Raw genomic sequence first — 24697 nt, forward strand, 5'->3', positions numbered from 1 at the left:
AATTGTCAGGAAAGGAATAAAATAATAGAAAAACTCCACCAAACAGAACATATCGCAGTGCTTTATAAATCAATGGCGTACCCACGCATTGAATATGTTCTGTTCATTCCTCTCTCCCATTTCTAAAATGATACAGTTGGATTATGCAAGGCACAGAAAATGGCTCCTGCAAGAAAAGAAAGTTAAGGTTGGAAAAAAGATGAGTCCAATTTTCTATTGAAGACTGAAGTCTGCAGAATGGCGAGTGGCATAAAGAAAGGAACAAGGGCTGGATTAGGACTTGCAACTCAAGAAGTATCCAGCTAAATTATCAGGCAGAAAGTTGAAAAACAAACAGAAGGAAGTGGTATTTAAAAAAAAAAATAAATAAAGAAGAATAAAAAAACCAATACATAACCAAATTACAGAATTCATTGCCACAGGAAACATCATACACACTCCTGGAAGACAGGTCAGCCCTGTCTGTATATAATACGTATATATACAATAGTCAAGATGCAACCTTCAGCTCTGCAAATTCCTAAACGTTCAGTTCGCTAGAAGCTAGAAAACTATAGCAGAGAAAGATCTTGCCATATGTGCTCCTTCTTACACTCCTCCCCAAGTTTTCAGTATCAGTCCTTATCAGAGCCTGAATATACTGGACTAAACAGACCACTAACCAGATCCATTACAACCACCGTTACTAACTTCTGGTTTTAATTTGCTTTACTTTCCTGCAGGGGACCCTGGCAACCGAGTACTGGAAGCTGCAAAAGTGTTACTAGAATAGGATGGGATGGCTACACGCCACATCAATATACCGTTTTTTTTCTAAAGTAGGATTATGAAGAATAATGCCAAGCAACGGTGAAGAAACCAGCTTGAATTATACCATCATAAAATCCATCTTCTCAGCAAAGCAGTGGTTGATCATTAACAGGTCATTAAAATGTGTACAAAGCATAAAGATTGGTCCTTGTCCCAGGGCACTTTCCACATTAAATGCTTTAAGGTTTTTGAGGGCTGCATTCAGGAGCACACTACTGTTTACTGATGCCTGTAAATTCTAACTTAACACTCGTGTTTTGCCTGAGGATCTGTTCACACAGAGACATTTGTATAGGTTACTGTGCACTACGCATGTATTATCTTAAACACCCGTGATAACACAGGGCTAGCCATCATTTTAGCTACATACCCGTAGCAGAAGGCACAGCCTCATCTTCGCCCATAGCATTTTATTATCTGATGAAAGTACCTTTATGCACAACACAGCGCGATGGGTCCGTCCCAGGTCAGTCAGGAGAAAGACCTGCAACCAGCCTCAGAGCTGCTGCAGCTGACCGGGAACGCGCTGGTTACTGCTATCAGCAGCTCCATCGGGGCCACAGTTTAATGTAAAAATAAAGAGGGGTGGTGCAAAACGCCACCAAAGACAAACAGCCTGTCCTAAAAAGCACTTACCTCTCCGGAAGGGCACCCAGTGAAACAGCTGGAAGGCAATGAGTTCCACAGCGCTTAATCTCTGAACGTGACCTCAACGCAAGGAGCCTGTCTGGCCTCTTATCTAGCAATCACGAGGGATGTGAATAAAAGGAACGCTGCTGCTCCCTTTTCCTTCCACTTCAGCAAGGCCTGGTTGTGGCAGGGATTACTCCCACCACCTAGCATCTCCCAAACAGAAACACCTTGCTATTGTGCAGCAATGCTGTTGATTTCGCATTCACTGTCTCCACAGTTTCCTGACAGAGTTGGGAGAAGTGGTACTGCTACAGGAAACACCACAGTATCACGGAGCTGCGAATTACTCCCTGGAATTCCTGCTACGCTTTGCTCTTCAGCAGCAGAGAAAGGAAAATGTAAAGTAATAGTATATTAGATCCAAACACAAAATAATCTGCCTTTTCAGTTACTTTCTGAGGAAATTTTAACTTAATGCTGCTTTTGAGTACGAATTTTAAAGCAGAAAATTACAGAGCAAAATAGTCACACAGAGACACACGTGGCACAGGATACATATTTCTTTGTTTCCTAGCCGTTGCTTTTGTGCAGCTTCTAGAGGTAGGGTTTTTGGGGAAAAACTTGAAGATTCGGTACAAACACCATCAGTTTTAAAAATAGCACATAAATTCCATACTCTGATCATTTTTTCCTTTTTAAAACCCTGGTTATAAATCATCAAGATAGGTGAAACTACAAGGTTAACTGTTTTTGTATTTAACATTCAAATATTAATGCATTTTGGAGCTCTGAGTAAAAGTTGTAGCTGATTTCTCTGAGAAGTAACATTCACAAGTTGGTCCTTCTTTAAACAGTCCTGTCCTTGTACAGGCAGTACAGAAGCAAAAATACATTCTATATGACCCACATGAGACGCAGTAGCAATTCATTGAGTTGATTTGTAGTAAGTCCTATGATCAAACTCATACAATGCTGTATGATTTCATTGATTTCAATTTTAAAAGATCTTCATACTATAAAATTGCATGAGGATTTGAGAGCTCATATTAGTAGGGAACATCAGCTACTTGGTGGAAGGATTTAAAAGGGCTCGCAGTGCTTCTTTGCTTCAATATAAATTTAAAAAAAAAAATAAAAAAAGGAAAGGAAAACCATACTGGCAGGCTTTTTGAATTCTTATTTTGACATCTGAAGCTGAGATTTGGACAAAGGAAGAAATTTCCTCTCCTCGCATTTAACAAGAATTTCTATGGATGATGAATTTCATCTCTCCTGTCAAGACAGAAAGGGTTTCAGGAGTGCAGCTGCAGTTTAATTGCGGGATAGGGTCTGCCCCCTCCCAGTTTTTGGTTTAGGGTTTTTGAGGGGCATTTCTTGGGTGGGGCAGATGACGAGCTTAAGATACTACCTTTTGCTCATGCAAACGTAGTGACTGGTTCACAAATATATGGGCGTTTTTCCGAGAAGGGCTGCAGGCTTTCAAGTCGAGTAGTAGAGACATATTTCTGGAGGTAAAGACCATGGTATAACCCTTGTGCTCTGAATACAATTTCTCCTTTATAAAGCACGTGCACAAACTGTGAGTGCGCAGATTTAACCTGCTGCGTACACTGAATACATGGTTATCTTTGATACTTTTGGAAGTGCATTGTGAGGAAATTATTCTCCTTGCACAGAAAAATTAGAAAAAAAGACTATTAGCTTCAGTAATCTCTAACTCAATAATCTCCTTCTACTTTTTCTTTTATTATTTAAACTGGAAAAGCTCAGAAGTGGATTCTGAGCTAAAAAGATACAGGGTCATATGTGTCTAGCTGACTGTGTCTTCCCCAATGCGGCTATTTATTATTATCACTACAACTACCGTTGTTTCTTAATGGAACATGATGATAGGAAGGGTTTGTTCTTTTGTTCTAATAAATTCAGGTAAGTGAAAAGAGGTTTGAGTTACCTATGTGTTCTTCTACCTTGATCTTGCCTCTTCTATCTACATACAAACTCTTCCTCTGAAAGAAGTTCAATAGCACTCTATCTTCCTTTCTCCCATCTTCCCTGAAAGGACAGAGTTCCTGAGGGTAGAAGAACACCAGTTTCTCAATAAATGGCAATGATTTGTGCAAGTTACTTTTAACATCTTGTGCATGTGTACATGTAAAACACGCACACCCAGAAAGTCATTCTGCCGTCATTTGTATGTTAATAAGGTGAACTATTTTTAAAAGAGAATTCCTAACAATGGTTACTTATGAATTATGACTGATTATTTATGTAGTCCACTTTGTTCTCTTGAAGAACATAGACACCATTTAAACAATGCTGTATACAGCTGCTTTATTAATAATGTCACAGGCTCTTTGTTGCTATTTTTACATCTCCATCTTCCTGTTAGGCCATGTAACTAGAGATGCCTATAATTAGCGGACGCACAGCATTGTTTCACAAATCTTAGCTGTTACATTAAAACAGAAAGCTTATTACTTCTTTGGGAATAACTTGTATTTTGCCCTATAGTTAGGATACACAGTCATAAAGCCAGATACGATGCAATGGAAAAAAATCAAAGACAGTTTCTGCTAAGAAAGGCTACTGCTGCATTCTACATCCATTTAAACATGAGGAAAACATTAACTGCTCATTCCAAAAAAATTTTTTTTTAATTTTTAGAATGAAAGTATCTTTTCATTTCCAGCTGATCACCACAGAAATTGCTGCTGTACAATACAGAATTTTTGCTCACTGCGACACAAAATCCTCTGGTCACCATAAGTTGTAACAGTTCCCCTTGCCTGACAAACAGAAGACATGAGAAAATAAGTCTGCATCCAGATCTGTTGTTGTCTGCCTATTTAGAAGCTTATTGTACCTCTTGACTATTTCTATATGGAGTTCCAGATATAAAGGTCCAATCCCAGGAGCCATTATCCGTGTTTTTAGGTAAAGATGAAGGATTTTACAAAGACTGATCCACAGGTTGTAGAAGTACCTCATTGAAAAAATCTTTTTCCTTCTCTGGAAAAATGGTTTTCTTTCCTGAATACATTTTGCATTAACAACATAGAAGAACAGCATGCCTATAAAAATTTAACATTTGCATATGTTTTTCTGTGTCCACAGACTTACAGTCAGAAAGGACCATTTTGACCATGTGTGCAATGGTATAAAGATTTCAACCTACAACATGCTTTTTGGAAGGAGATGACATCTTGGCATAGACATTGCAATCGTAAGATTCATCTTGTCTCTAAACAAGCTGCCATAATGCCTGTTACTCTCATTGTTGAAAAACCTCATCCCCACTTCTCATCTGAATTTGTCTGAAGTCAGTTTCCAGGCATGTCCTTTTCTGAAATCTCCATCTGTCACCGATATATCAAAGATAATTTTCTACTAAGAGCCATATTTAAAATTGTTGACAAGACACAACTGAACATGCGAGAATCACAGATACCAACATTGCTTCTGACAATAAGCTGTGCTTCCCCCTGCCCCCTTTTTTCTTTCTCTTTTTTCTTTTCACAGTAGTAGTAGAAAGAGTTTACTTTGAAGGAATCAGGAACAGGGCAATTAAGTTTTCATTAGAGACCTATTTTTGTTACCACTGTCCCACAATTAATGTTTGCAGAGAAGTTTAGGGTACAAAAGCAACTTTAAGATGAAGAATTATATGCAAGTGAAAATATTAACGCCAAAGAAAGAAAATTAATTGGACAAACATGTAAAAAGACACTGCAGATCAGTCATGCTTTTAGAGAAGTCCTTGCTACCGTGCTCCATAACTTTATTTTTAAGGTTCTGAAGAAAAAAGTCCACAAGCCTGAAGTACTTCCCACAGCCTGTCTGCTCTCCATAATAAATACTCAAGTGGTCCATGCAGCATAAGAGAACAAAGTAAAAAGCTCCGTGGGATACCTGACACTTGAAATTCAAACTATCAAAGTCATAAATTAAGTATATATGCCTGTGTGTCAGGCAGGGTATAATGTTCTCCAACTGCTTCAATGGGCCTTGTGTAAACAAAGAACAGAACAACTGGCTACAACTGTCGGCTTTCTAGTGCAAGGAAAAGAAAGTCTCCAATCAAGAAAAAATATTTCACGGCCTGAAGACATTGGCTTATGCAGATTTAAGTAAGTGAGCAGGAATGATTTAATGTCTCTCAGATGTCTGCTCTGCTTTTCTGCCAGAAGTTGCTGCCCTGCAAGGGTGACTGCAAACAACGCTGCTCCTGAATTACCGCACTCTACCGCCCAGTGTAGCCGAGGTAAACAAATCACTGGTTTGGGTTATCATCATATCCTGAACTGTGAACTGCAGTGAACAGCAAGGCATGGAGACCTTTTCAGCTGTCTGCATTTAAGAACTACCAGCCTGAAATCAGAACTTCTGTATTTGCCTCCTGTAATACATAAACACAGAGAAGTCAAGAAACAAGCAGGAACAAGTCCTTCTTAGCTGCTGCTCTCACGGCATGCACTTATGCTTCACTCTCCCCACAATACAGCTAATAGATTTGGGGTTTTCAAGCACACTTAATTCCATTTCTCTCTCTAAATTTGATTTTCCAATACAGTTCACAGATGTCAGAACTGTTGCAAACTACAGGGATTACTATGGATTAGTGGATCTCCCATGCCTGAAAGAGAAGTGTTTAGAGCAATTACACTTCATAGTGCAAAGGTATTCCCCACACATTCTCCTTCTAGCTCTTCGGCAGGCGTAGCATTTTCCTCTGAGAGATGAGCATGTTGTTAGCCTGAAAACTAGTACAACCCCCAAGCATATCATGGAAGCATTAGAATAGTTTGGGTTGGAAGGGACCTTTAAAGGTCATCTAGTCTAAGCCCCCCTGCAATGAGCAGGGACATCTTCAACTAGATCAGGTTGCTCAGAGCCCCATCCTACCTGACCTTGAGTGTTTCCAGGGATGGGGCATTTACCACCTCTCCGGGCAACCTGTCCCAGTGTTTCACCATCCTCATTGTAAAAAATTTCTTCTTTATATCTAGTCTAAATCTACTCTCTTTTGGTTTAAAACCATTACCCCTTGTCCTATCACAACAGGCCCCTTACCTAGCAAAGTGTGCCCACAGTCCTAGCACAGGCTAGAATTTTGTCCTAAAATTCAGGCAGATCTCCTCAGCATGAGATCAAAATATTGGTCTAAAATATAAGCACTGCTTGCTCTCCATCCCCTCCAACCTCTCCCCATGCCCTGCATTACAAGAAGCTGAGTCAGCAGATCAGGACACGGGCTCTGTCTCAGGGCATGGTCTCATGCATAGGCATAGACTAAACTGTGAAACAAGAGGACAAGGCTGCTACACCATCAACCACTGGCAGATGAGTAAGGCAGATAACTAGAGGGCAGTCACCTTGTCAGCCTTCAGCACCAAATTTGCAATTGCTTACCAGCCAACCGCTTCCGCAGCGCTCGGGTCACAGTCTGTCATGGTTTAAGGTGACGGGAACTGTGACTGGGTCAGCTGCTGGTTCAGTGGAGGTGGCCATGACCTGACCCGGCAGGCCGCTGGCAGTACCAATATCCAAAAATGCAGCAACCGACTTTATCGAAGGCTATCTGCATCTGACCTGCAATTCATTAGCAGCAAGTGATGCAGCACACACGCCAACATTATAAGGAGGCGAGCTCTAGGTAAGGTAACAAAAGCCAAGGAGCTGAGGGGTTACAGGCTGAGGCTATGCTCTGCTCTGGCAGCAGGCTCCCTTCCCACCCAAGTGGTTCTTCTGAAAAACGCAAGCCTTTTCCTGTACTTCTGTTTATATTACACCGTCCCCAATATACACAACCAACTAAATTATATTTACTTAGCTAACTTCCACACCTTTTCCCTTTCTCTTTGCTCAGATTTGGATCACAGCTTTCTTCTGCCCAGTATTTTCTTCCCTAGAATGACAATAGGGCAGATACAATAAAGAGGTGTTACCAGTCTTTGTTCAAATACTCTTTGTTCAGTATTTCAGCTATTTACCTCCTGCTTAGAAGTTCCTGTTTTCCCACTGAGGGGGGAAGGGAAGGCCGCCTATGGTGGCTTTTTGTTTAAAAAGTCTGTGTGCAGTCAGAGATATTGAGCACATTTTCCCTCCAAAGCATGATATTACTAGTTTCAAATCGAAGAGGGAAAAATAAAATTGAAGAGGGAAAATTCTTTAGAGAACTCAAAAAATCTGACTACAAAAGTAGTATTTTGCAGGTACCCCCTTCTTCAAGCTACCAACTATTCCTATATCAAAATGCTCAAATCCATACACATTGAAAACTCAGCTTGCTATCATGAACTGTGCACAAACACAGAGGAACGTAATATAACCTCCTACCGCCGACAATATTACAGGTCTTAGCACGTAAAACCAAGAAAGCAGAAAGGAATTAGGCCACTGAAAGACATCACTAGCTGGAAGCTTTGCTAGTTCACACAAAGGGAAAAGGAAGAACGCAGCATGCATAGCGATTTGCCATTGATACAGAAGGCATATGTCGTTTGATAATCCAGCGATAAGGCAGGAAAGCCATGGGACGCACTCGTGTGTTGGACTGAATAAACATGTTTAGATCGACGTTTGTGATGAGCTGTTTCGACATCTAGGATTTAATAGTACCATGAGGTTACGATGATGTGGATGTAACAAAATTACTAATGCTTCATCATGAAATAAGATATCTGCTTGTACTGTGGGACACATGACTATCGGGAGCTTTAAAGAAATATGTAAATTAGACATCTGGGTTATAAAAGGACACGTCTGAGGAATGGATCTGCACAGCTTCCCCTTTTTATCATCTATCAGCTGCTCTGTTCAAGCCAAAGAAACAGCGCATATGAAACAGAATAACAAGTAGGTTAACTGTGCCTTTAATTTTCCCCAGAGTCAGTTTTAGCGCCGTAGGTCAACACAAAAAAAGGTAAAAAGTGTTAATTAGGCTCCTCCTAACCTCAGTCTTATTTGACAGCAAGTACTCCACACAGGGGTATTGGAGAGGAAAGGTCTTAAGGGAGGTGATCTCTTTATTAGACTAATCCATAGAGTTGGCAAATGAAACAAACTGGGAAAGCTTCTGGGCATACACTTTTCTTCAGCACTGAACGGAAGGAACAACAGAGCCACCCCTTTAGCAAATGCTAACAAGTGGATAGGAAATGACTATCGGAAAGGAGCTGCTGATCTTTAAGAGCCCGACAAACAATATAAGCGCTGATTAGTCTGTATAGCCTTTGCGGTAGGTAGGCTTTCATGTTCTTTTTATTTCATGTGCGGATATGTCAGGATGACTGAAGTTAATGGAAAATTTGCAACAGGCTTTAATACCATCAAAAACTGATCCGTTATAACCTTCTCTTCATAACAATACTGTTTGTGTACATTAGATCTTAGTCTGATTTTGTTCCCATCAACTCATCTGGACTCTATCTGCACCTCTTCTCAAGGTCATCTTCTTGTTTGTGTACATTGTCCATGTAATCTTACAGAAACAGCAACCACCGTAAGTCAGAATTATGTGTTCTTTTAAAATACACTTCTCCACCCTTTTTTTTACACCAAGACCTAAACTGAAGAAGCATTTTGAAATAAAGCCCAGTTTTTAAAGTGAAAAATTACTTCAGACGTAGGTTGGTTTGGGGGTGTTCTGAGGTTTTTTCCACTGTTCAGCTTAACAAGAAAGTGAAAATTAGATGTAACCAAGCTCAGAGAATTCCATTTAATTTATTGCTGTGTACTCTGTTTAATTTTAACTTGACTTGGTAAAACACTTTCTAAGAGACCCCATCTCACCTTTAACACGCTATCTTGACTTGCTTACTTCAGGCAAACATTTCTGAGATAGTCCTCTGTTACTGCACAAAGAGAATGTCGAGTTCTTTGTAGCAGTGTCTGGTCATGTTTCATGATTGCCAAAGTCTAGAAAGAAATCCCAAGTTGGAACAAAATGTTTGGAAACCTTATTCTCATGGCTAAGATTCCCACCCTTTTTGCTGAGAAGATAAACAGGGAAAATTCTTTAAATATACCAAATGGAACAATGAAGATGTAATTAGTAACATAAAAAGTTGTCTATTGTTATTCCACTCTTGGTAAATCTCACCATTCAATTATAGTCTACAGGCCTGTGCAATATGTTCAAAACTGGTTTTATACATCTTCAGATGGAGGTCATAATTCAAACAGAAACCACACAAGAGAACCCGTCTCTTCAGGTAGGTCATTACTTTCCTCTTGCACACTGCCTTTTAAAGTCAAGTCTCATTAATGCAAGAATCTACTCAAAACAGTAAAATGAGGATCATGGTTTTCAGAAACTAAATATAGTGGTTTCTCAATGACAACCATCTTTCTGTCCAGTAGGAATTTTATATGGCATTCCAGACTCTGACATTAGCCCAGTTCCTGTGCATTTGGAGAAAAGAACACCAATACCGTATTCATTTGTACTGTGCTAGATCTTAGTAATATCAACGGGAAGGAGAAATATTTTCATCTTGGAGGTCAACCGGCAATCCACAGTAGTAAATAACTGTTGTAACTGTATTGCACAGTCCAATGAACATGGCTTATGCGCCCAGTGAGGCTTTGAAATATAAATCAGAAATCCCAACAGAGATCCTGATTTTCCATGTATCCTGAATTTCTCATATTGAAGAGCTTTTCAGCCTTTTTCTAAAATCCTTCATTGAGGTCATCACAAGATAGTGGTAGGTCTGACAAAAAACAAGTCTGTCTAACCTGCTCTATGCTTATGGCTTAGCCAAAAGCATTTGTTTAAATAAAAGAAAGCACCTGACACAATGCAAGAACCAAAACACGTCACAATATTCACCAACAACCTCCTAAATCACTGTATCACTATAAGTATTTCTAATATTCTTCTAAAATACTACAGCATTTTTCATAGTTTTGTCCACTTACAGCTGTATAAAAACATTGAAGATGGATGTCTCATACTGAGCAGAGCCTGTTCTTTCAGTTGCTTCACACCTTCTCACAAGACCCTATTTTGCCAAATTCTTATTCTTCTATGTTGATTATCTGTGTCAAGCCTGAAGAAGAGCAGTCTGGATGAAGATCGTGCAAAACAGGCCTTCAGTAAGTTGCCCCGAGCTGCTGGGCAAGGAAGGCTTGAAGGAATGAAGGGACAAAAAAACCCCTGCAACTAAAAGAGTTGGAAAGATAGGACTTGCGACAAAGAGGCAGGAGAATGTACAAGAGAGAGACAGGCGCAAACATATGTTGAAATACTTTCCGTTAAGTATGCAACAATGCTGGAAATAAAGTTCTTCACACATCTTAATTCTACCATTAGTTAAGTATACATTGTGGTACAGTCTGTAATTACATGACCACATACCTTCCCCTTCCCCACACCACCACCTGCCTGCAGCAACAGAAGGGAGAGCCTCCTTCAGAACTAATGCCTTTACTAGTTTGCTTTCTCCTTGTTTACTTGCCTGCAGACTTGTTCCCAGCGTGCAACTCAGCGCTTTGTATCCACATGGGCTCCTTAAAAATACTTTTTGTTATCTGAATTATCTCACAGGTCATTAGTAAACTATTGAACACATCTCTGTGAGACAAAGAAGTACGGTATCCCAATTTTACAGACAGTGCACTAAAATTAAGGTCAAAAGTACTTCTTGCCAAATTTCACTGGAAAACTTTTTTCCCCACAGCACTTAACATGGCACTGCATTTTGCTGCTTCAGAACATAGCTCCTACTGACTTCAGCTACAACTGCAAATAATCATTTCTTTTGCATCTCAGACCCAAAGTTGGGGATCCAGAAAACAAGGAGAAAAGCCAGCACACTGAAATGCCAGGCTTACTTGCCTCATCTAGCATCCCATAGGAACACTAGTGCAAGCAGAAGATAAGGATCAGATTTTCCAAGGAAGCAATTAGCCAGGAGATCATCCTTTCTCTTTGAACAATCCCTTTCCTTACTCGTGACATGCCTTCCTTCAATGCTGTCTGCACAATATCTCAGTAACTCCCAGAAAAAACTCTCCTGTGCAATGCCAGTGACAGAAGTTTCTTGACAAAAATAATGTGATCACGCAGGTTTTGACTGCACTCCAGTGTCTGCACACAATCCAATACCAAACCAACACTTGCCAGGGTGAACATCAATTCTGGTGCTTCTTAATTTCCAAGGCCTTCGGCTATAATAATATTTTTTTAATGGTTTTGTATGTGCCTATACACACGGAAGCTCTTCGAAACAGCATATGATGTTACTGGCAACCAGATACATCGTGGTTTAGAAATTAAACTAAAACCAAAACAGTGCAGATGCTGTCATTTTTGGGCGGATTTTCCCCCTCTAAGGACTGAACAAGAGCACCACCTTCCCCACACATATCACAGTTGTGCTCTGAGCCTGTTGAGGACAATTGTGCATCTGTTTATGCTTTCCAATCCACAGCAGTAGTAGCCGGCATCCAACCAGGATTTGCCCTCCCCTCACCTGATCCTTCTCATAGTCTACCCTACAGTGGCTGTCTCCAGTTGGAGACAACCAAGGCTGATTTTATCAGTTGAAGTGTCATTTTAAAGACACATGGCAGAGGTTTTCCTTTTGTTGGAGGCTTTTTTGCCTGTTCCCCTGTCCCCCAGTGCGTAATTACTGCCTGCAACACTCTCTGTGCCCCCATTTTTAAATTTCTCCTATGGTTCCTCATACTCCTCTCAAAACTGCCACGTTCAGCTACTACCTGCGGCAGGAGCTGAAGCCTTGCAAACAGCACTACTGTTGAATGAAGAGAACAGATGCTAAAATACCTATTAAAGGGACTCTTTCATGTAATCACTACACACACATACAAAGGAAAAAAAAAAAAAGGGGGAGGGACCCTGTTAGTGGCTATACAGCTTCCAGGCTAAATAAACGGAGTCCGTGTGAAACAGTGTCACCTTTAATGTATTTAAATCCAGGCCTGGACATAGCGGTCACATTTAAAGCTGATGATACAAACGACTCTTGTTTTCAGGCATGAAGCAGAGGTTCTTGACAGGTTTCCTTTCAAGTTGTGCACATCACACCATCAGCTAAACACAAGCCGTAACTACTCGAGTATGATCAGAGAAGCTGCTTTCCCCACATAGTCTCTTTCCAGTCCTACCTAGCACTTTTCAATACATTTATTCTTTGTAACTAGATGACATATCCAAAGACTAACAACATCTTGCTGATTATTACCATGCTTACTTAGTTGACTTCAGTTCTACAAAATCTGATTTTAGCGCATCTCATATTGGACCAGAAACATTGTGGCTGCCCAGAACAAACTGCTGGGACAGCATCCCTCTAATGATACCAATTTGTTGAAATTGGTTTTGTTTTGCCTTGAAGATTTTTGTCTCTGCAAACTTGTAGTTGCATCAGTGTCACCCGCACACCCATACCTTGCAAAAACGAACAGTGTAAACACTCAATATTGTGCTCTAGCTTGGCAAAAATGCAGTCATGCCCAGGACTGATCCAAGTCTGTGTAGTGAAGTGACCTGGCAAAGCCTGGATCCAGTATTAATGAATGTGGAACCACGACCCCAGCCTCTTTCAGTTCACTATCATAAGCTTAACACCAAGCCTTCCTTGGACCAGCACCCAGCTCCCACTGAAAGCAGTGACTTGATTCTTTCCTTACTCAGTCCCTCCTTCACTGGAGTTTTACCAGTCTTGTACCTCAGCCACTCCTTTCAGAGGCAGGTGAATCAGTGCCAGCAGCTTCCACAGGAACTGGCTCAGGCCGTATGAACAGAACTACCTTGCCAAAGGTCTGATGGATGCTAACATCTATTTGCTATTTGACCCTAGAAAAAAGAGGGCTTGGTCACACTTTCTACTGCTTTTCTGGAGTTGAAACAGGAACAAGTGCAGAAATATCACAATGTTACAATATGTACTTTATCCAAAAGAAAAACAAAGCTAAAAAAAAAACCATACATACACACACACATATATATAAAAATAAATAAAAGCAGGACCATTAGAAACTGACTATATGGCACTATTATTCCCAGGAGAGAACAGGAAAGAACAGCAGGCTGAATGAGAAGGCACTCACCAAACAAGGGCAGCACATCGTAATTGCCGCTATGCTTCCCATTCAGAAGGGCTCAGAGTCCCTGAGAGAATTTTTCCGTGGTTTTGAGAATTAAATTTTTAAGAAGAATCCTTGAGCCGCCGCTGCTCTAACCCTGCCGGTTACTGCTACGCGGTCGGTGCAGGACATAGGACAGAGCAGACACATCCGCAGGCTCCCCAGCTATGCAGGAGTGCTCCCAGCATCCTAAAGCAGGCAATTGAAAGGCATTTGCTCTTGCTGTAGAAGCAGCACTTTGTTAATGGTTAAGACTAAGAGTCAGAAATTTGGGGGCCATATATGATTTTGCAAGTCTTGTGTGACTTATAGTCAATTAACCTTTTTGTCTTTGTCCTTTCCCTGCTTGCATTCCTACTACACTGCCAGCAAATATACCTCTTCATCATACCTGGCATGGAAAATGTTTGGTTTTTTTTTTTTAGATAGGCATACACTACTTTAAGATCCTCTAATTTGAGGTCTTAACAGTGTGTAATAAATCATTCCAAGGAGAAGGCAGGAATCCCAATGCAGAAAGGGGAAAAAAAGAATATAACATGAGAGGAGGGAAAAAAAACCAAAAACAAACAAACAACAAAACCAAACCAACAGTCACAGAGAAAAGGGACACAGACCTAAGTCCAGGATTTGTATTTATTTTAGGACAAAACATAGCATCAAGTATCTCCATCATTTGCTGTATCTGACAATACCACTGTCTTCACAAGCAACTCAGTTCCCATAGTACAATTGCCCAGGGATGTGGGACTTCTGGGTGAGGGGCAGGGGTGGAGAATGTCTTCCATATGATTTTTCCCGGACCAGCTGGCATAGCTGGAAAAAGGCAGTTTTCAGGGATGCAGTCCCAATCTCTTTCCAACTACATCATCAACCTTACTCCTCAGACCATGATGGTTTTAGCCTTAGCACTAATCCTTATGAGTCACACACCCAGCCACAGCATCATACTAAAGTTAAGCACCTAGGAAGCTGTACCTATTCCATTAGGAATAATGGGAGGACTGCACATTTCACGAACATACAGACATAGGCTACTGAAGGCCAAAAAAGTTATTTAAAATTAGCTTTGGGTTACCTAAGAATTTTTTTCTTAGGTACAAAAGAAGGTAATTGTTTTCTAGAGTTTGGGAGGGGTGAGGAAGAAGGAATTATATTATATTCACTATCCACCCAAGAACAAAGTTGATGTTTAAGTATGTCTTTAAAGCATTCTTCTCATGAAGAGATAATGACATCTCATACATATTCTACGTTAACCTTGAGGTATTGAGAATATTTTGCATTTTTGACCTTTTGTAAAATATCTGCTTTCAGTTTGAGAGGCATTTTCACCCTCTTGACATGCCAGTCCTAATACTGTTTCTGTCTGCACTTGGAACATGTTCCAGACAACACTTTCCAAACCTTCTGTTTTGTTGTGTCCCCCAAACAGCTCTCTTTTCCCAAGGAAACACCCTGATCTTGTCCAGGAAACCAAAGACCTTTAAAGAAACAGAACTTTAAACAACAATATGATCCTAGAGGAAGATGGAAATCATACAGATGTGTGCATCCACTACGCTAAGGATAGTTACACTAAGGGTTAGCAATGGAACAACAGCACCTAAAAAAGGGAGAACAGAAACCTGACTTCAGTGAGAGTTTTGTCTGATCAAGAGCAAAGGAGAGAGCTTGGACTTTATATTGTGTATTTTCTTATTCATGCACAGGAAGATGAAGCTACTGGATGAAGTGCCTGACTAGTACAGGATACTTCTTTTCACTCAGTAATTCAAAGTGAATCGTTTTAAGACCATGCTTACATACACCTCCTCTAGGCAAAGCACTTGTTCAACACATTAGAAGGTGCCTCAGTGTTGTCAACTACATGTAAGCAGACATGCTACGACTGGAGTAAAAATTGCATTATAAGAAGAAAAAAAAAATGGCAAAAATCTCCAAAGTTCCTGATAGAAGAGAAAGTCTTGCTGCTACTCAGGAGAGGAAAGGGGCTTTATGAAACTCCCTTTGTGTTTCTGAGGTCTGTCCAAGAACTGGGGGTGCAGGAGGAGCATGGGATCTATACACAACACTCTAACCTGCAGCCAGAGAGGGCATAAGACTACAAGAAAAAGGTCAATGCAAGGAGAGCTTTAAAAAATTAAGTATAATTTTTGCCTTTTAGCTTTTTCACAGTAGGTGGTCCCACTGTATTACTTCTCCTTTTCTTAACATTTCTATGATTTTATTGCTAACTTAATTCAAAACCTGAGTATCTGTAGAAGATTTTGATGCATCTCTTAGGAAAAAAATGAAGGAAAGCCTATTGAACAACATTTGGACATGTCCAGTTGTTCTGGTTTTGGTAACCTCAGTATCTTAAATCTGACATAACTTTCAACATCTATTTAATATTTTGAAGCTCACCACTCTACTAGAATAAACAAATTCAACAAGATTTCTTTTCTCAATTAAGCCTTCAAAGGTCTTATGTTTGAAGAATAATGAAATAGTGATCAAAATTATTTTTATTATCCAGAAATGTAATTTCAAACCATAATTTTATGTGGTGCCAATAATGTAAATAACATCCTATCAGGCTTCTATTTCTGAGCATTTCAGTCAAAGAATAAGCTGCATAGAACAGCATGAAGAAATGCAACTGTAATTACAATTTACTAAAATTTACACCATCACAAGTTTTCACTTGCAGCAGCAGCGTAACAACCTTCCAAACCTTTCCAAGCTATGTAGTATGTGTTTTTATTAAGGACAAACAGCCATTACAAGTCTTAAAATTAGTAGGGCAAGTTTTATGAGAGACTGTATCTAGCAACATACTGGTGTGAAGCAACACTCTGAAAGAATCAATGTCATTCTGCTAGAAAGTAAATATTTTTATAACTACATCCATAGCAACCACAAAACTCTCCACTTCTGCAAAGTGATCCATAATGCTTGACTTCAGAAGCTGATTTAAAGCTCTGAGAAGGTGTCACTAGCCATCATTTATCTTGGCCATAAAATTCCAAAGACGACAAAATATAGTCTTTCTGGGCCACCATTGTACAGAAAAGAAACACTCAAAAGACATCTCTGGAAATTGCTATACTTGCTTCTTTTGAAAATATAAATCCTCCTTGGGGTGGGGGGGTGTGTGTGTTACACTATAGGAATAAGCATCAATTATCTTCTATGGGATATATTTTTACTGCAGTGTCAACTCAGTTGATGAACATCTGAGTTAAGACTATGTAACACCATTTATGTCTTATATATTACTTTTTGCCAACAGCTCTCAGTGCGCCTTACAAAGATTTGTATCCATATTCCATGAACGGAGAAGTCATTCAGAGAAGTTTGAGAGATGCAGATACATTCATTGTCAGTAGTCACTGGCCAACTAAGGCCAGCGAATCCAAGTCTCCTGAGTCAGAAGGCCCTGCCCTATTCAGCAAGCATCATTACTTTTGTATGTAAGTAATTTAGATAAGCTGCCACACACCAAAGCTGTGTTTTATGCAGGTTCCCAAAGGCCTCTCAGAAATCCAGTGGCATTTTCTATTCTGCTCTTTGCACTGAAATAAAACTGACCCCAGTTCTTTCCCAGTAAGTGGCAGGCAACCTGGCACGCTCTCTCGTCATGGAGGAAGAGATAGAAGGCAATGGAAATCTGTCAGCACCAGGTAATTCAGCCTACACTTCAGGCTGCGGTTCTGTGTTCATTCATACTAGATGTGTGCAGTGCTAGACCACACAGCATTACAAAATTAATCTGAACCAGGTTTGGGTACATGACTCCATTAATGCTGAATATGCATAGTCAACCTCATCCCAGATTTATGCTGGCTTTAAAGCAACTACATAAAGGACAGATAATACCTGATCCATCGTAAAACCTGTCTTTATAAAGCTAACTCATTTTGAACAAATTGGAAACAGCAGACTGAGTTAATAGCAGACCAGTGTTTTGCAGCATTGCAAAGAATCTCTTAGTAGGAATCGTTAAGCTGAATTTACTGTGCCATTAAACCACAGCCTCAGTGCAGAAGTAGGCTGGTTACCACCGCGTGTGGAAATCCATGCAGCAGTTAATTCATCTTCACAGTATCCAAATTCGGGAGGTAAGAGCAAAACCTGATCAAGATCCCTCACTTAAAGGACTGAAAGATTTAATTGATGTGGTAACTTTGTGCTCTTCCTTTCTCTTTGGTTGAAGAATAACACAGATTTGCCCTTTGCCTATAACAGAGAAGAGAGCTGCGGTTTCAGAGCCAGGAGTCACAGACTACACTCTGCACTCCTCTTGGTGCATGCACGTCACTGACCGACAGCAGCAATACTCAAATACTTATGCAGCCCCACCGTGCAAACTCTCAGAACTCTCAGTGTTGTTTAACACCCCTAGCTTAGCTTTAACATAGCATCCTAATGAACACAGGGTCTGGCAGATCAGTAGCTGCAGTGATAACAGATATTACTAAACACACTCCTCTTCCCTGTCCATCTCACAGGTGTCTCCAGAGCAGGGGCAGCAGAAGCAAAGGTATGCTCTTACCACAGCTGCTGCACTTCAGAGCTTGATGCTTTGACTGAACATGATCTATCAGGCTGCAAACTCCTGAAACTGAAATACAGACACACATGAGTTTGTCCCGTTTACAGGTTTGCAAATCCTTAGCAGGATCATGCTGTGGGCAGGAGGATCAGTACCGAGGGTAAGAAAGACCCTGAAGAGCCAATCTGTGCAGGCAAGCCACAACTTTTATATATATAGGATGATCAGAACAAGCAGGAACTGACTGATTTAGGGTACACAACTCCATTACTGCTGAATATGCAGAGCCAATTTTGAAATAGAGATCTTGTGTAAAGCTAGTCATGCTCTCTTAAAGCACATTTTCTCTCAGAAAAAAAAGGACATACAGAACTGGTGGAAAAGGTTTGACCAAAACCAATGCCAAACATACACACACACACACAAACTCACTTATTTGATTTTAATAACTGGTTTTATTTCAGTTAATTCCATATCAAGGTATTCACTAATATGTTTTTCTTTTCCTTTAATTTCACAGAAGAACAGCTACTCTACCTGCTTTAAAATAAGTGGGGTTAAGAACCAGAAGTATTTCCTCAAAGGCAATATCTAGCAATACTCTGCTTCTGTAGGACCTGCCTTATTGCTTTCAACTTCCTATTAAAACTGTCCTCCATTCTCTCAAATACATCACCACAAACCAGTGTAAGTTCATCTACATGACAGCCTTCTGTCAGCTCCTTTGAGTTGGCCAGGAACTGCACATCTTCACACTGTTGATCAATAAAAATACATACATGGAAGGTGGTAGTGCAGACACGACTCTGCACTAGCCTACAAAGTCAGGTAGCATTGAGGGTCTTTCTGAAGCTGGTAAACATGTTCTCAAGTACTTATGAAACTTGAAGCGAAGCTGGCTTTAAATGTCAATATTAATGGACTCAAGCATCTCAAAATGGTGAAGAGAAGAATCATTTTATAATTATTCCAGGAGTCAGGAATGGCTGACTGGAAACAAAGTCCCCCTAAAAACCATCATCACTGTTTAGAAAGGTAAGCTACACCAATATCATCACCTGTCAACACAAACTAGAAAGCACACTTCCAACAAAGAGTAAGCAAGAGCCTGACCATGCCCTGTGGCCGTGTAGCTCAATATAAGCGCAGCTGATGCAGTATTTGCAGCCAGGCTGAATATACAACATTCCAGCAGGGCTCGGGGAAAAGCCATGAGCACCTCTCTAACAATCTACAGTGGGATCACTCTTCAGATAAAGAGAAATAAAGGTTCATAATTGTGTTGTAATTAGTAACTGAAAAGGAGTGGAAAAGCAAGCAGCTTTTCTTTCAAAAACTAAGACTCCTTTATTCACAGATCTACAACTTTGACAGGGAAGCATCCCCTGTATTTAACAACTGAAACAAGCCTACAACCACCTACCTACTAAAGATTGCCACAACTCCCAACCATGCCGGCATACAAGGTACCAGCTGGTAGCAGGCTCGGACTTCACACCCTCACCACTACTTTCCCGTGCAGCAGCTGGCACCTCCGTGCGCATCCTCTCTCCGACGGCACTGCTCTTGCCAGAGGTCCCACACCGCACGTCAGCCTGAAGCTTTGCTTGGTTATTTTAACTTTGAAGTCAGCAAAACCAACAGTCATTCCACTGCTCTTGTGAAGCACAATGTTTTCAAGCCTTGAAAAATGAATCCAGTCAGATATGTTAATCCTTCCAGCATCATCAAAGCAAAAACATCGCACAAGAAACTCAAAAAATTAGCTGGGGCAACCAGCTCTTTAAATTCCTTAACTACCAATAGCGTAGATGAGCAGACTTAAAAGAAACGCGTTATTTTTAAGCGGAGATGCTGAGTATCCACTGCTTAAGACAGGGAGAGCAGGCAGGCCCGCAGAGGGACCCCGGCGCTGTGCGCTCCGCTGCCTACCACTCGGACAGTGACCAGTGACGGAACCCCGGGCTGCCCGGCCGCCCGGACAGTCGTTTACACCTTACAAAGTACCTGCAAAAAAATAAAATCGCTACCAAAAACCAAAAGGTGCTAGCTCCTATCCCGCTCTGCACAGGTGTATCTAATCACGAAAAGCATAAGGAAATGTTTTTTATTGACCTACAAAACGAAGATAAGTTGCCTAATGAACTCTCACGTCACTGTTACCTGTGCACTATGAAGGACGAAGCACATGCAACCAACGCAGTTAAAGAAAAGCCTCCAAAAATCAGTTCCCGATCTGCCAAAACTCTTTTTTTTTTTTCCGCCTCGAGAGGCGACGTTACCGCAAACACCGCGGGAGGCTGAGGCGGCTGCGTGCGCCCGGGACTACTTCTGCAGCTGTCCGTAGGCTGGAGGCGGGAGCGCTGTGCCCCTCGGTAAAGCCGCCCGCTTCCAAGCCGTCCCTTCCCTCCGCTTCCCCTGCCGGCACGGACCCACCGAAGCCGCCTCCCGTGATGAAACTGAGGGGAAAGAGGCCAACCTCCAAACCGCGGCGGGAGCTCTCCACAGCGGGGACCCGAAAACCCCTGTGCCGGGCCGGCGCTCCCCCGCCCCTCCGCGCACCCCCCGGCCCGGCTCCTCCATGGCCGCCGCCTGCCCGGGGTCACTCACGATCTCGGTCACCATGAGGAGCCCGGGCAGGGTCCGCAGGAACTCCCTGTCGTAGGCGAGGGTGCTGGAGCTGGCCGACAGGTTGGCGGTGAAGGAGCTGCTGGTGGTGGTGACCGTGTGGGAGCGAGGGCGCGGCGGCTGCTCCTGAGGCGGCGGCGGCGGCACCGGCGACTCCATCGTTGGTCGGCGCCGCGGGGCTCCCCCGCGCCTCCCGGCCAGCCCCGAGCCCGGCGGCGGGGCGGAGGCAGGGGCGGCTGCCGCCTGACGGGCGGCGGGAAAGGCGCCGCCGCGCACCGCTTTGTGCGGCCCCGCCGCCGCGGGCAGCCCCTCGCCTCAGCGCGGGGGGGAGGGTGCTCGGCGCCCGGCCCCGGGCAGAGAGGCGGGTCCGGCGGGGTGCCGCCCGCCCAGCCGGCCGCCCAGCCCTCCCGTAGCTGCCCCCGGGGCGGGAGCGGGGCCGCCCGCCTCACGGGGCGGCCGGCAGCCCACTGAGGGTGGGCGCCGGGAACCGGCCGCCAGGGCCGGTGTGGGGGACCCCGGCCCGGGGTTGGTGGTGCGGGGGATCCCCAGCGCTAGGGAAGGGCCCTCTGAGGGGGCAACGCAGGGCCCCTCCGACACCATCTCCTGACTTCCCGGACTTTTATACACACAGAGGCCTTGGGACCAGCTCCGCTTCCAGTGCGGCCGAGGAGCCAAGCCGAGCCAGCCGTTCTCTGGAAAAACACCCCGCGGGAAACCATCCCATAGCCTCATGGGCGAGCATGTTTTTGGGGCTCCAACCCCAGCCATCTGCCATTGTTTTCCATCTAGACTGTCACCCCTGGCTCCATGGACAGCAAACATTGACAGGAGACGAGGTTGACAGGTTGACAGACAACATCTCCAAGCTGGCGCTGTGGGTTGTCGTCCCCGCTGGCTGCCATCGCTCATCAGCAGCAAGCTGTTGGGAGAGGAGCCACCGCGAAGTGCCCCGGGCAGGGAACGAGAGGCTAGGAGACACCCCAGCCCTCTTAGAGCTGGAAATGGGGATTTAGCTGGGATCTGCCAAACAATCAAGAGTCTCCATGATGCAAAAGACTTTTTAAAAGCCATGAAAGCACTAGAAATGGAAATTATGAGGTCATTATTGGCCTACTACCTGACTATCGAGCTGTTCCCTAATCTATATTTTTTAGTACTTTTGCAATCTAAAGTGTCACCTTTTTTTAAAAAAAAATCATTTCCAGGTCATTTAAAGCTTCTAAAGTGATCTTCCACAAAAAATATGGTGTCTCAACAGTAAGCAAGCAGATTATAGTTTTTTTCAACATTCAGGAATTCTCGTTAGCAAAGCATTTGCATGTTGCAGCTCAGTAAAAATGAAGTGTTTTCCATATGTCTGGTGGCTATTGTCCTCGAATTGTTTACTGCTGCTCTCCTACCGGCTAACAAAGGATGGATTTTGCAGTATTACCTTTCAGCAAGGGATTGAATCAGCTGGGGAGGGAGGAGGATGATGGCAGAGTTTCTCCCAGGAATAGGGGAAACGTGAATTACCAAAGGAACTGGTTCTCGTGCATGATTGTGCCTCCGCTCACAGTGTAAGAGAGTCACAGCACAGGCTCCATGTGCTTCTTGGAATGTGTGTCTTGGCTTGGGCTCTGTGCAGCCTTTGCGTACTCATAGGCACCGGTGACTTTTTTATTTAAGATGGCAGAAGAAATGTGGCAGAGTTTTGCAAAATTGAACTGCAGGTCATCAGAATGAGATGCCAGCCACTCAGCGTGATGTGATATACAGATCATACCATTTCCTTGTGAGGAAAAAAAAAAAGACCATTATCAAAGCACACACTCAAACCATTTAACACAACATCTCAATCATGAATGAGGAATTTTACACTTTTCGGCAAAACCATCATTTTTTGTGGAGTTACCAACATTCTATATTGGTTGCGCTCCTATTTTATCCTTTTCTCTTAAATAAGAGCTGAGATTTTGAAGGAACAGAACACATCTGTGCATTGGTCTGTTTAATGACCTGCTTCAACTGACTCGCAAATAAAAAGTGCTTTATGTGATTGTTCAGCACTGCCAAGCTTCCTTCCAATGCCAGAGTCCCTTTGAGATGCCCTTGTTGCTGTTCATGAGGATCCTTTATAATGCAACAGCATTGATTTTCTCCTCTGAAAGAGTCTCGTCTTTTCAGTTTCCCACCTATAAGATCAGTAAGTAAAAGTGAGTAAATGTGGGGCTAAAATTCCTGCCAATAGCAAAATTAACACAAATTTCAAAATGGTTTGGGTCACTGACATCACTTTCCTGTTGAGAGCTGATTTATTTTACGCTGGATGTACAGTCTCACCGTGTTTCCAGGATGTTATTCAGTGGTCTCAGTTTTGGTACGTAATGCTAAAACTCTGTATTTATTTTGCTCTCTAAACTTCTGGAGGTCAGTGTTGTTTCTTTCAACCATCACAATCAAAGCAATAAATTTCATTGCTTTTGGTCTGTACATCTGTCATTTGAGCATCCCAGGTCCCGTGGAAGAAAAAAACAAAAACACAGCTAGGGAAACATTTGTTTTCTGTTTCAACTATATTAAATCTATTAATATAGCCTAAGTTTTCAGTGTCTGTTGTAGAGGTCTAGTATCGTGACTAATTCAACAAGAATTGGATGGCTACATTTCTGGGCCAGTTCTCTGAACACTGGCTGCCACTCTGACTTCCTCGGTTAGCACATTTTTCTCCGGCAAATGTATTCTAAGACTTGAGTTTCACTAAAAAAAGGGCAAACACTCCAGAAGCTTTTCTATATCACTGATATTCCAGGAAGAAAATTTCATTCTTTAACTTGACAACATAATACTTTCCATTGTGAAAGTTAATTGTGAAGCTCTAATTTTTTGTTTTGCATCCTCGCACTGAGGGCTAGAACTGGAAAGCCTGCAGGGACCGTCTGAGTTTAGCTAGATTTTTTTACATGTAGATAACATCAGAAGCAAAATAATTGAATGCTGCTGATTGAACAATCAACCTTTTATTACAGAACTACCAAGAGAGAAGAAGCTGGCCCATTTTCTGTATTTTAAATTAACCTTTCAAGGGAAGGATCAGTGGGGCTTTCAAACACCAGTCAAGATTGTAACCTCTGTTTATCAACTACTGTAATGAAGTAAACTGATTACAAAAAAATATGTAATTTGGTGAAGCCTTTCAATGTAAATGTTTTAGTAAAAGCAAAATAGCTGATAGAAGTATTATCAGGTTTCTAAGTAAAGGGCTTATTCCTGAATGTATTGATATTTAATTTACAGATTCTTCCATTTAAGCTGGTTTGGTTCTCGGATCCTGAGGTTATCAACATTTTTGAGATTACTGATCGAGCTATTTAGAACTACCTCCTTAGCAACAATCTGGCCAACTGGAAGTGCTAATTAAAGTAGACGCACAGGCCCAAGGAGCAGAGCTGACTGGAATTTCCTGAACTGGTTTTCTGTTTTTGAAATACAGCTTCCCTTCCCCCCTCCCAAATCCTAGAATTTTCAAATGTCGAAGTTATTCAGATGTTTTTTTAGGTGAGTAAACCAAGTAAACATATAAAAGGAAAGGTGATTGAGATTTTTCACTAATCATCAGCAGATTTCAGTCAACAGCAAAAACTTACTGTTTTTAAACCACCTAGGAGTGATCTAAGAAAGCTAAGGGAACTTATTCTGAAGAAGGCAAGAAAGGAATTGTATTTTCCGTGGAATCCAGGTCATACGTAAGGAACACGGATTCGTGTCGGATGTCCAGGACAAATATTCTCACCCTTGACATCCCACTGTGCTAATCTGAGGATGAGATATTTTTAGTTAGCATTAAATCAAGAAATGTTTGGAGTATTTCCTAATGGCTTTTCGGAATCAGCAAAACGTAGGCTTTGAGCTACAAATGTATTTAAGTAAATGATTAATAACATATATTACTCTTCAGCGGCTTACTACTGTACGGAAAGCTGATTTATAGTA

General features: G+C 42.0%; 1 protein-coding gene across 1 annotated transcript in view; it reads right to left on the reverse strand.

The window, feature by feature from the left end:
* Positions 1 to 21028, reverse strand: part of CMTM8 (CKLF like MARVEL transmembrane domain containing 8) — a 36438-nt gene extending 15410 nt beyond the window's left edge. Inside the window, exon 1 of the mRNA XM_009466535.2 lies at positions 20708 to 21028. Within this exon, the coding sequence (XP_009464810.2) occupies positions 20708 to 20884 (177 nt within the window). The 5' untranslated portion in view covers positions 20885 to 21028. The remainder of the gene's footprint in view (positions 1 to 20707) is intronic.
* Positions 21029 to 24697: the final 3669 nt, after the last annotated feature.

The sequence above is a fragment of the Nipponia nippon genome, unplaced genomic scaffold, assembly GCF_047370975.1.
Source record: "Nipponia nippon isolate SJK-2023a ecotype South Korea unplaced genomic scaffold, ASM4737097v1 scaffold_1, whole genome shotgun sequence".
Taxonomy (NCBI): Eukaryota; Metazoa; Chordata; class Aves; order Pelecaniformes; family Threskiornithidae; genus Nipponia; species Nipponia nippon.